Source organism: Stigmatopora nigra, chromosome 5 (genome assembly GCF_051989575.1).
Source record: "Stigmatopora nigra isolate UIUO_SnigA chromosome 5, RoL_Snig_1.1, whole genome shotgun sequence".
Classification (NCBI taxonomy): Eukaryota; Metazoa; Chordata; class Actinopteri; order Syngnathiformes; family Syngnathidae; genus Stigmatopora; species Stigmatopora nigra.
This window is the reverse complement of record NC_135512.1, coordinates 16,157,501-16,170,000: the sequence shown is the minus strand read 5'-3', so window position 1 is coordinate 16,170,000 and position 12,500 is coordinate 16,157,501. Positions and strand designations below refer to the sequence as shown.

Here is a 12,500-nt window from a genome sequence, read left to right as displayed (position 1 = left end):
CTGTCTCTCTCGTCTGTCTCTGTCTCTCTCGTCTGTCTCTGTCTCTGTCTCTCTCGTCTGTCTCTGTCTCTGTCTCTCTCGTCTGTCTCTGTCTCTCTCGTCTGTCTCTGTCTCTGTCTCTCTCGTCTGTCTCTGTCTCTGTCTCTCTCGTCTGTCTCTGTCTCTGTCTCTCTCGTCTGTCTCTGTCTCTGTCTCTCTCGTCTGTCTCTGTCTCTCTCGTCTGTCTCTGTCTCTGTCTCTCTCGTCTGTCTCTGTCTCTCTCGTCTGTCTCTGTCTCTCTCGTCTGTCTCTGTCTCTCTCGTCTGTCTCTGTCTCTCTCGTCTGTCTCTGTCTCTCTCGTCTGTCTCTGTCTCTGTCTCTCTCGTCTGTCTCTGTCTCTGTCTCTCTCGTCTGTCTCTGTCTCTGTCTCTCTCGTCTGTCTCTGTCTCTGTCTCTCTCGTCTGTCTCTGTCTCTGTCTCTCTCGTCTGTCTCTGTCTCTGTCTCTCTCGTCTGTCTCTGTCTCTCTCGTCTGTCTCTGTCTCTGTCTCTCTCGTCTGTCTCTGTCTCTGTCTCTCTCGTCTGTCTCTGTCTCTGTCTCTCTCGTCTGTCTCTGTCTCTGTCTCTCTCGTCTGTCTCTGTCTCTCTCGTCTGTCTCTGTCTCTCTCGTCTGTCTCTGTCTCTCTCGTCTGTCTCTGTCTCTCTCGTCTGTCTCTGTCTCTCTCGTCTGTCTCTGTCTCTCTCGTCTGTCTCTGTCTCTCTCGTCTGTCTCTGTCTCTCTCGTCTGTCTCTGTCTCTCTCGTCTGTCTCTGTCTCTCTCGTCTGTCTCGTCTGTCTCGTCTGTCTCGTCTGTCTCTGTCTGTCTCTCTCGTTTCTCTCGTTTCTCTCGTCTCTCGTTGTCTGTCTCTGTCTCTCTCGTCTCTCTCGTCTCTCGTTGTCTGTCTCTGTCTCTCTCGTCTCTCTCGTCTCTGTCTCTCTCGTCTCTGTCTGTCTGTCTCTCTCTCTCGTCTCTCTGTCTGTCTGTCTCTCTCTCGTCTCTCTGTCTGTCTCTCTCTCTCTCGTCTCTCTGTCTGTCTCTCTCTCTCTCGTCTCTCTGTCTGTCTCTCTCTCTCTCGTCTCTCTGTCTGTCTCTCTCTCTCTCTCTCTCGTCTCTCTGTCTGTCTCTCTCTCTCTCGTCTCTCTGTCTGTCTCTCTCTCTCTCGTCTCTCTGTCTGTCTCTCTCTCTCTCGTCTCTCTGTCTGTCTCTCTCTCTCTCGTCTCTCTGTCTGTCTCTCTCTCTCTCGTCTCTCTGTCTGTCTCTCTCTCTCTCGTCTCTCTGTCTGTCTCTCTCGTCTCTCTGTCTGTCTCTCTCTCTCTCGTCTCTTCTATATTTCTATTTCTCTATATATCTATTTCTGTCTATATATCTATTTCTGTCTATCTATCTATTTCTGTCTATCTATCAAATGCAATGCTCCACCCAGTGCACGTAGAGACATTACACGAGGGAGTTGTGGGGAGAGAGACAGCTTCCACGAATTTCTTATGAGCATTCTCTTGCGTCTGCTGTATGTTCGTATATCAAAATGTGTCTCCTATCTCAAGATAAATATTTGCTCGAAATTTTCTCAAATTGCTCGCATATCGGGGCACTCGACGGTCGAGGTACCACTGTATTTACATTTTTATATATAAAAATATATTTAGATATTAATACATTAGTCTTTTGACATGCTTATAGCTGTAATATTAATATTTATACACTTTTTGATTATTATACTTGTGTATTTCTGTATAGATGAAAAATCATATTGTATTTATAACGGTGTAATCTAACTTAACTATGCGGTTTTTCGGTTATCGCGGCCATGTCTTGTCTACATTATCCACAATATTCGAGGGATCCCTTTATGTAGAGCTGGCCAATATGACAAAAAATGTTGTCACGATAAAAAAACAACTATTATTCAATACTTATCACGATGAAAAAAACTATTAGTCGATACCTAACACGATAAATTTCATCTTTTTTCTCTCAAATTTAAAACTCCAATTTAAATAAGTTATTAATTAACTTTTCTCCTTATTCAATCATGGACGTTTGAGTTTGACTTCTTTAGTCAGGGAGAATATGTATAAATGAACATATTCATGTTAATGTCGTATATTTGTAATTATGTAAGTCCGTAACCGAAGGCAAAGTTTCATGTTTAGTTCCTTGTGCAGGTTGAAGGTAAACGATGACACATGCATACACACACCCCCTTACTTTATTAGAAAAGAGAATATGAAATATGATGTTTTTCGTATTTTTGTTCTGTTGTGCAATAAAAATAAGACATCTTCCTTACATTATGAAAATGTAATAAGACCTGTAGAAATTTTGTTAACGTTTTCATTTACATAGAAACACCTTGCTATCAAGTAAGAAAAACATTACTACTTCAATAAGGCTACACTTTGTACAGCTATGAGGCATATAAAGAAAAAAGTAAGAAAATGACGGCGAATTCACTTGGATCTTTTAGTGGCTCGGATCTGTGTTCTTCATCTCGTAATCGCTTTTGCTAATATGCTAAAACCCATGGCTTTAGCAGCCTACTCAGCTGGCCTAAGAAATATCTAAATCACAGACTGGTGTTATTTATAATTTGCCCATGAATAATTCCAAATAGTCAGTTTCCTTTCATTGCTTTCTCCCTGGTTGCACTGCTTCCCGATGTGTATTCATATCGAAGCATTTAACCAATTGAAAAATTTCAGCCATTACTTGTTGCCAGGGTCAAATATTTACCTCAAGGCCTTCACAGTCAGTTCTGCAGGCTCTGCTGCCTAAAGCAAGTGTCGATAAAACTTGCTTTAACCAATCAGATTTTAATTTGGTGACAGCAAGGCCTTCCTGCAGGCGTACAGATACGCCATCACTTACATAAACCAGTGATTTTCAACCACTGTGCCGTGGCACACTAGTGTGCCGTGAGAGATCGTCAGGTGTGCCGTGAGAAATTATCCAATATCCTTTTTTTTTAAATTAACATTTATTAATAGTTTTCTGCAAATATGATGTTATTGTCCAGTGTCCGTGCTGTAAAGGCTGGCAGCGTAATGTAATATTTGTCCGTGTGGCAACACGTAGTTGATTGCCTCGTTCCGCCAAGAAAATTAGTGATGCACCTAAGAGGCCGTGGTGACAGTCATGGAGAAGTTTTTAAAAAGGACAACTGCAAACTCCGAACTGGGCCCTGGACATGATTCTGACCCGGATAAAGGCCCTAGTATGAGTGGTGGGAAAAAGAAAGCAAAGACGGTGAGCTCAAGGCAATATAGTGAAAGCTATCTTTCGTTTGGATTTACTTTCACCGGGGATGAGACGACACCTATTCCGTTATGCCTGGTGTGTGGCGAGAAGCTATCCAACAGCGCCATGGTGCCAAGCAAGCTTAAACGCCATCTCCAAACGAAACACCTGTCGCTTCAAAACAAGCCGATAGACTATTTTGTTCGCCTGCATGTAAACACAGAGAAACATGCAACGTTTATGAGAAAAACCACAAAGGTAAATGAGAAAGCGCTCAAAGCTAGTTACCTAGTCGCCGAACTTGTTGCTAAATCAAAAAACCCGCACACTGTGGCAGAGACATTAATACTACCTGCCTGTAAAGCCATTGTCAACGAGATGCTCGGCCCTGATGCGGTTAAAGACATAGATAAAGTCCCGCTCTCTGATAACACAATTGCCAGGCGTATTGATGACATGTCTACAGACATCGAAAGCCATGTTTTGAAAAAGATACTCATCAGTAGGAAATTTGCGTTGCAAGTTGACGAGTCTACGGATATTAGTGGACATTCTCAGCTCTTGGCCAATGTGCGTTTTGTGGATGGGAGGACTTACGTGGGAAAACTGCACAAGTGTGTGCACTGATGGAGCTGCAGCTATGGTCGGGCGCACCAAAGGCTTAGTGAGTAGAGTGAAGGAAAGAAACCCAAATCTGATTATTACGCACTGTTTTTTGCACCGTGAGGCCCTCGTTGCGAAGACTTTACCAGTAGAACTGGTTCCTGTGTTGGACGATGTGGTGCGCATAGTGAACTTTGTGAAGACACGACCTCTGAAAAGCCGTATATTCGCATCTCTGTGTGAGGAAATGGGAGCGGAGCATAAAGCCTTATTGCTCCATACGGAGGTCCGATGGTTGTCGCGCGGTAAGGTGCTGACCCGTGTGTATGAGCTGCGAGAGGAACTTAAAATGTTTCTGACAAATGAGAGGTCTGATTACTCAAATCTGTTTGCAAGTGATGAGTGGTGCGCAAAGTTGGCATACCTGGCTGATATATTTCATCATCTTAATGAACTGAACACAAGGATGCAGGGCCGAAATGAAAACCTGCTTACAAGCACAGATAAAATAAATGGATTCCGTTTAAAGGTGCACCTCTGGCAACAACATGTGCAACGTGCCAACCTGGAGATGTTCCCACTCACAGACAAACGGCAAAGCAACACTGCTGCACTGTCTGAGGTAATAGGTAAACATTTGAAAAGTCTTGAGGAGAAGTTGTCATTTTATTTCTCTTCAGCCTCCACTGAATGCTTTGACTGGGTTAGGGACCCATACAGCTCGGCATCAGTTGTTGGAAAGGACATGACTTTACAAGAGCAGGAGGAACTAACTGAACTGAAACAGGATCGTGGTTTAAAACTAAGATTTGCTGATCTTCCTTTGGACAGTTTTTGGTTGACTGCTGCCAAGGAGTTCCCCATTCTGGCCAACAAAGCTGTTCTGACATTGCTCCCATTTTCCACAACATATCTGTGAGCTGAGCTTTTCGAGCCTAACTGCTATAAAAACTAAAAACAGAGAGAGACTGAGAGCTGTTGAAGAAGAGCTTTGTGTGTGTCTTTCTTCTATTCCTGCCTTACCTTTATCTTACCTGTCTCCTCAAACGTTTCAACTGAGAGAACCTCCTTACAGTGCAAAGATGGATCTGCATCCTCCGCTATTTTCATGTCTGCTGTTTGGTCAGCAAGAGTTGTACGGACGTTCTCATTTTGGGTTGCTCGTGCGTCTTCTCTATGTTTCCTGTTGAAAAACACAGTCTTCTTCTGCTAACTCAAAATTAGTGCGTTTCTTTAAAGTTTTTCTTTTATACAGATAGCCAGATTAGAGTCATCCTTCAGCTCCAATCGTGTAGTGAATAATGGCGTTTGGTATGGTAACGAAATATGGAACATTTTGTCAATTCAGTCAATTAATCTGTTAACACAATTTGGATGCCATTATCCCTATACATCAATGGTACTTTGGAATTTCATATGATGCACTGTTTTTGTTTTTCTCAGTGCTTCAAAATTTCGCATTGCAGATTTGTTCCTCCAATCCAATGTATTATCATCAAAACATTTCTTTGGACTAAACTATTTTCCTTGATTTTTCATCGCCATCCAAAAAGGCTTATTGGCGATTTCAGAAATTGATTGCAAATTTCCAATCCTTCGCTGCCATCCCTGAAAAGGGCTAATTGGCAGTTTCAGAAATTGATTCCAATTTGCTAAATCCTTTTCCACCTTGATATCTAACTGATCAATTATATCTTGGTGGATGGCCGATCAAAAACACAAAAAGACAAACAACCATTCACGCTCACACGCATTCATAATCAGACATCAGTGGTCTGCATTTTTTTTTTATCACTAGTGGAGAGCGCCATCACTGAAAAGGGCTTATTGGCAGCTAACCACCTTTTGCTGTCCTATCAGCACTAATCGTTCTCAAAAGAACTAGGTTAATGGCATTTGGTCGCCATCAATTGTTTGATGCCTATGCAATCTGTTATATTCTAATAGTCATTAATATGACTTGCGCTAAAGCATATCTCATCTGTTGATAGGCGAGCGAGACACATCATTCCGTGCACTGAATGATCTATGATGCTCACATAATCCCAGAGAAATCATGCCTTTCCTAAATTAATTATTTTATCTAAACTTTACCTAATAATTTGGACCAATGCCATTTCTGCATTGTTTTCTTCTCGTTTGATATCATTAATACTTTGGATGAATGCCATTACTGTCTCCTCTGCCTCTAAATTCTTATCTCCCTCTGCTCTTGTTGATGCGAGGTAACCTGAGACATCTTGTCTGGCATTCCAGGAGACTGCCCCCCCCCCCCCCCCCCCGTGCCTGGTACGAGAGGGGGGATAGGAGGAGGCCTGGCATCAATCAAACCTGTCATGCTGGCGAGTTTTGGGATGGGTTAGGGAAAGAAGGCTTTTTTCACCCCATTTGGCCGCCATTTTTCCTTTGTCCTTGGCTCAGCCATTTTTTCTTCACATGTGCTTTGCTCTTTTCACCCCCCACCCTTTGTCTTTATTCTTCCTCCACTCTTTCATATATGTGCAATTATCCTGGAAAATGCTTCAGCATAAACTTCATGTTGGTTGAGAGTTCTTTGCTGTTTGTTAAACCCATTTTTGCAACTTTTCTTTTGTTTGAAGATTTTTTGAACTTTTTCCAAACAATGGTCAAATGTTACTCTATTAATATATTTCTTTAGGATTTTTTAGGGACGTCCCAACTAATTTATTATACTTTTAATAACGTTATTATCCTATTTATCCGTCTACGTCGACTTTATAACCGTTATTCTTTTATTTTGCAAGGCCTGCGCGCGTCACGGCGTACTTCCGTTTTTATTATATCTCTATATAATGATTACTTTTTATTTAGCGCTTTTTACTCATCGGGTGCATTATTTTTGGAAGGTTTCCCTTATTTTGAACAATCTGTGAAATCCTTTTAACACAGGGGGACTCTAAACCCCCAACATAGGCTAAACGTCACTTCACCGACGCGCCTCCTGGAAACACTTAGTTGGCCGACCAAGCATTCATCCGTGCATACCTTACGTTTCTATTTTAATTTTTTTTTAACGACATACGTAATCCTCACATGTATGCATCCCTTATCTCCCACTATTGGAGCGTTTTTCTTCGACTCGTTCACGAATGGAAAAACGGGATTTCACCAGCCTTGTTATATATAAATTTTTAAATGCACTTACCGTCTGTCTGTCTCCTCTTTTCTCCGGCCGGGTTCCTTTCTTCAAACGGGCCGCGATCGACCGAAATGCCCCCTCTTTCAAAGTAAGAGGGCTGACGTCAGTAATTCTTGGCCTTCAGTCCACCGCGGTCCGAGAAATTCAGAAATGAATCTCCGGGGTTTTTGGCACCAGAAAATGTCAGGTTTAAGACCATATACATTCAATAATATTGGAGCAGAGGAAACACACAGCCAGTCGTGATGAGAACTTAAACCACTTCATATGAAGGAGGACGCCAGAATAGCCAGAGCAGAAAGATAGTCTATCTTCCTGAATGACCGTTTGGAATTCCTGGCGACTCCCTACAAACAACCTGGTTTTATTAGAGACCAGTCATAAAAATGGGAGGCGTTAATACAAATGAAGGAGGTGGAATGCAAAAGGTGTAGTGCACATTTTAACCAATAGGTGTAAGTTAAATTCTATTCTAGTAACTTAATACATCATAGGGAAAAGGGTGCAAGACTAAATATAAGAATACAAATATATTTCACAGTTTGATAGACTGTCATTTTTGGGGCAAGCAAGAATTTTCATTTCGGGTTCACGATAAAGTGCTGCATCCCCAAACAAAGGAATATGGGTGGAACTTCTTTCTCTCATTGATGAGAGAAGCAGATTTACATTACCACCTGTCCACTAATGAAGTGTTTATTGGCACGTCGGGCTAAATACAAAACGACCTGACCACTGCTATTGCTGAAGTGACGGAGGAAGAAATCAGAAGGGAAATAAAAACGAATTGTTTGTCTGTAATGGTGGATAAGATGACAGACACGAGTAATGCAGCACAGCTCGCACTGGTTCTGCGTTATGTCACTGGAAAAAGTGTCAAGAAGCGGATTGTCAGATTTGAAAATGTTAGCAGTAGGAAGTCCAAAGTGGCATGGGCATTTATTCATGCCCATTGTGAATAAAACCCTTGTTATTCTAAATGAATGTTATCTGTAACTTGTTATTGTAACTTGTTATTCTAAAATTTAGAATAACGAGTTACAGATAACATTCATTTAGAATCTAAATGAATGTTGTTATCTGTAACTTGTTATTCTAAATGACTGTGGTTATCTGTAACTTGTTATTCTAAATGAATGTTGTTATCTGTAACTTGTTATTCTAAATGAATGTTGTTATCTGTAACAAGCCGTATATGACCCACAGGCAGATGCTGAAAAACATGTACACACACACGACGCTAGATTCTAGCCGGAGAACATTTAGCCGACTTTCTCGCCCCGCCCGACTATCTAGCCACTAGATAGTCGTTCGGCTAATTCTACGTTCGGCCAGATGCCCCTTTGGCGAAGTGGCTGTCGGCCAGATGTCAGTTGGCTAAATGTCTTTCGGAAACTAAACAGTCCACAAATTTGTTTGCACCAAAAATCCACATCACATACACGAGATCACAGCCGTGAGAACACTGGGAGACAGAAAAAGAAGGAAAAGAAAGGAAAAACACTGAGACATAGGACTGTAACACAAATGTGCGTGGACTTTTAACCAATTTAGACAACCAAATTGAGTTACATCTGTTTCTTTTCTTTTGTCTTTTTTTTTTACTCCTGGGCTATCATGGAGCTTAAGTACCGACCATCTTAGTTACAGGACAGTGACACCTTCCAATTTTATAGACTAGTACTCTGTCTCTTTGCCACTTGGTAACTAGTATTTACAGGGTTTTACCCTCGCCGTCCACTAAATGTGATCTTACCCTTTGGGACTCCCCTCACGAATGGACCCTGATATGAATGATTCTCCAAGTTCGCACATCCTCTTACGAATGTTTAACTGAGCTCACACATTCGCATGAGATAGCTTCTCTTTTTGGTTAAATCGTCAACCTACCCAGATGCGTAGCCGAGGTCCAGCCCGTCAAAATGGTCTAAAATGCCCTTACCCCGGTCTTTCCCAGATGTCGACTCGGCGCTTGGATTTGTCCGGTATATTGACTCCCAGGTTCGAAGGACCGATAAATGATAGGTTCACCAACATGGGTTCCCGATGTATATGCACAAATAAAGATAAAGACAAACTTCTGTTTTTTTAACATGCAAAGAGAACGAACAGTTAGTGCCAATCCCAACTCCTTTCTGCCAAACATGCCTTTGTTGTTGTTAAATGAATTCCAGGATCTCAACTTGCAGGGGAGGGGGGGAAACAGCTGTGAGACGTAAATAGTCAAAATAGATGAAAATCTTGTGGGGTCCGTTTGCAAACAAGGGATGGCTTTAGAGGTGACTTGTAGTTCCCTTCTAAAATAGTGCTTTTAGTCAAAGCATCTTCTCTGTTTGCGCCGCACATACCTGGAACTCGAGACCAATTAACACGAACTTCCGTCTCGGGACCTCTTTGCCAATCATCTTAAAGCTTGGCTGTTAGACAAACAGAATTTCAGTGAGCGTGATGGAAGTTACTAGACACTCTAGTTAAATGCCGAAAACCAGTGTATAATAAATTCATGTGGCTATAGTTATGTTGAAGTCTGCTACAGTGATGCAGTTTCTCTCGCGCTGCCTCCCACCCCACAAGCTGTGTTCTGCCTTTGTTTTACATGAAAGTTTTTTTTAGCAAGGGCTAAAAGAACTTTGGTTTTTCACCGTATCGTGTTTCGAGTTACCACTCAAATGCGACTGTTGGGTTTCAACCAAACCAGGATAGGATGGTAACGTTGACTATTGATAGATGTCCTTATTTTTACTATTGGGTTTTAACTTTGACATCTGTTGTTGTAAAGATCTCAAGAAATGACACTTCTCTTTGAACTATGGGAAAAGGATATTTGGACACAGGTCAGGAAAAATTGTACAACTTTGTTTCTCTTTAAAAGGCTTTTACAGCTGCCAGAGTACAGTTCAATGGGTTGTACTGCAAACACCAGAGCCAAATACTGTAATCACACATTGCTGTGAAGCGACACAACCCCCAATGATTAGATAGAGGCAGTTACCCTGATAATGGGGAGTTCAGGGTGAGTGAATTTGAATGTGGCTCAAACCTTTAATTAATTTTTATAACAAAAAATTCATAACAGTATCTTCATTTAAATACACATTACAGGCTTGGTATTTTGGTGATGAGCAGTTGTAACTTATTTGCTGCTACACTTGACAGCTATGCTACCTTCAGTGAACCCTTGGCAGAACCGTGGCTGACCATAAAGCATAAAGTGTCAGTCGCTGCAACACGAGATGGCTTTCAGGGTTTGTCGGCAATGTTTAGTTGTTTCCATAATTATTGCCAGAGGAAGTTTGTGATGAATGATATGATGATATACAGTGGGCCCTTGCTACTTCGCGGTTCAACCACAGTGGATTCAGTGCTTTGCGGTTTAATATATTACATTGAAATTCACCGGGGCTTTTGCTCCGGGCCGATCTGGGGACCATGCCCCACGTCAGACTTATTTTTATGAGATACCGCCGTTTGACATAGTCTTTTTTTCATCCTTTTTTCTGAGAACCAGGAAATTCACCTGGGCTTTTTTCACCGAGCCTCTCCGAGGATAGTGCATGCTTCGGACTGAACCATTCTGACGCCCCGCCGTTTGACTTAGAAAATGTTTTGGACTTAAAAAAAATTTGAGAACAAGGAAATTCAGCGGGACATTCGCCCGAGTCTAGATAGTCGAAGATAGTTCATCTTCGGATACATTTCTCTGAGACACCGCCGTTTGACTTAGTCGTTTTTTCGACATTTTTCATGAGAACCATGAAATCCACTTTAAATACACTTTCACGTTTTATGGAGTTCTATTCTAATACACTTTGACGTTTCATGGGGGTCTATTTTAATACACTTTGACGTTTTCTGGAGATCTATTTTATTACACTTTGACGTTTTATGAAGGTCTATTTTAATACACTGACGTTTTCTGGAGGTCTATTTTAATACACTGACGTTTTCTGGAGGTCTATTTTAATACACTTTGACGTTTTCTGGAGGTCTCTTTTAATACAGTAAATTGTTCGGTAGAACAGTGTTCTAGACCCTCAATTGTTATTGTAAACACAACATATATTACAGTTTTACAGTCCTCATTACCCGTGAGAACCGAGGGATTACTGTAGTGTCATAATGATATTGATATGAGGATCTTTTATTATGGATGAATTATGGATAACTTTATTCATCCATCATCATTCGGGAAACTTCATTGTGGCAGTAGCTAGAGGGTGATTAGACCGAACAGCAAAGCACAAAGTAAATGGAATCATCAAATCATTAAGACATCAAAGCAGCAAAAACAAAACGGGCAAGAGTAGATGGAGATACTGCCGCCGCCAGCTGCCACTTGAACGGCGCCAGCTTGATTGCGGTAGCTAAAACGGATACAGATTCAAAAAGTTGTAAAGTTGGACAAAAACTCAAACCACAGACAGAAAGTCTTCCACATGATAGGGAACTTCTGCAGACTGTGACCGAGGTAGAGAATATGCAGCCACTCTTCCAAACGTATCCGCCCAGTTCCTCAGTAGTCTGGAGCTGAAGATAAACTGTAGCAGAGTAGAGCCCCTCGACTCCGTTCTGCAGAAGTCTGGAGCTGAAGTCAACAGTAGCCGAGTAGAGCCCCTTGACTCCGTTGCTGTTAAACGCCGAAAGCACTTCCATCTTATTCCAGGATGCAATAGTTGGTCAGAAGTGTTTCCTCTTCTCCCGGCCCATTTTTTTCTTTTAGATGAGGTGCACCCAAACCTTTTCTGATGAGCCTGCTTTTTATTTGCGCTCTTTGTATTTCACACCAGGTGCATTCCAGATCACCTTGGAAATCAGTCTCCCAAACAATAACATCAATTGCAATGTGGCAGATACTATTGATAGACCATAACGGGGTTACAAAGGGGTTTTATATAAAGCCAAGAAAAACAAATCGCCCACTTAAAATTGGCAGTGCACTGTTAGTATGCTGCATTTACAGATTTTGACATGTCGCTACTTCCTACTCACTCAGCTGGTGTTCCTCCAGGCCCAAATTGCCGCACTTAAAACTATTCAATAAATGTTGGTCCCGCCAGTCCATATATTGAAAAGTGACTCTCATAAAAAAAATGGTCTTAACTAATACAGCATTTTTAATCTCGCCCTCCTACTTGAAATGAAGAGAAAGTTATTATAATAATAATAAATGCAATTGTGCTTCGGACTCTTTCTTTTGCTGTCATGTTGCTGTCCCCGCTTCTGTTTTCAGCTGTCGTCTCTTGGGATCGTTGTTGTAAAGTATTTAAAAACATTGGACAAAATGGCCGAATTCTGGCTGAAATTTAGCTATCTAAGATCATGCATGTTTAGTTAAAATAGAAAAAATACAATGACCCTGATGTATATTGCAACAGGATGGGCAATTGGAGCTTAGAGAATTGACTGCAGCGTCTCTGGAAAAGCTCCTGAAGGGCCACGGTGCCCTGCTCACTCAGCAGGTCAAGATTCATGAGGCCCAAGGT

At 41.6% G+C, this 12,500-nt stretch overlaps 1 protein-coding gene across 3 annotated transcripts in view; it reads left to right on the top strand.

Moving 5' to 3' along the window:
• The window catches only part of bmb (brambleberry), a 42,877-nt gene that overhangs the window by 21,897 nt on the left and 8,480 nt on the right, over positions 1–12,500 (top strand). For all 3 annotated transcript variants that reach the window (XM_077716509.1, XM_077716507.1, XM_077716508.1), the window contains exon 5: positions 12,393–12,500. This exon is cut by the window's right edge and continues 115 nt beyond it. In XM_077716509.1, coding sequence (XP_077572635.1) covers positions 12,393–12,500 — 108 coding nt within the window. The remainder of the gene's footprint in view (positions 1–12,392) is intronic.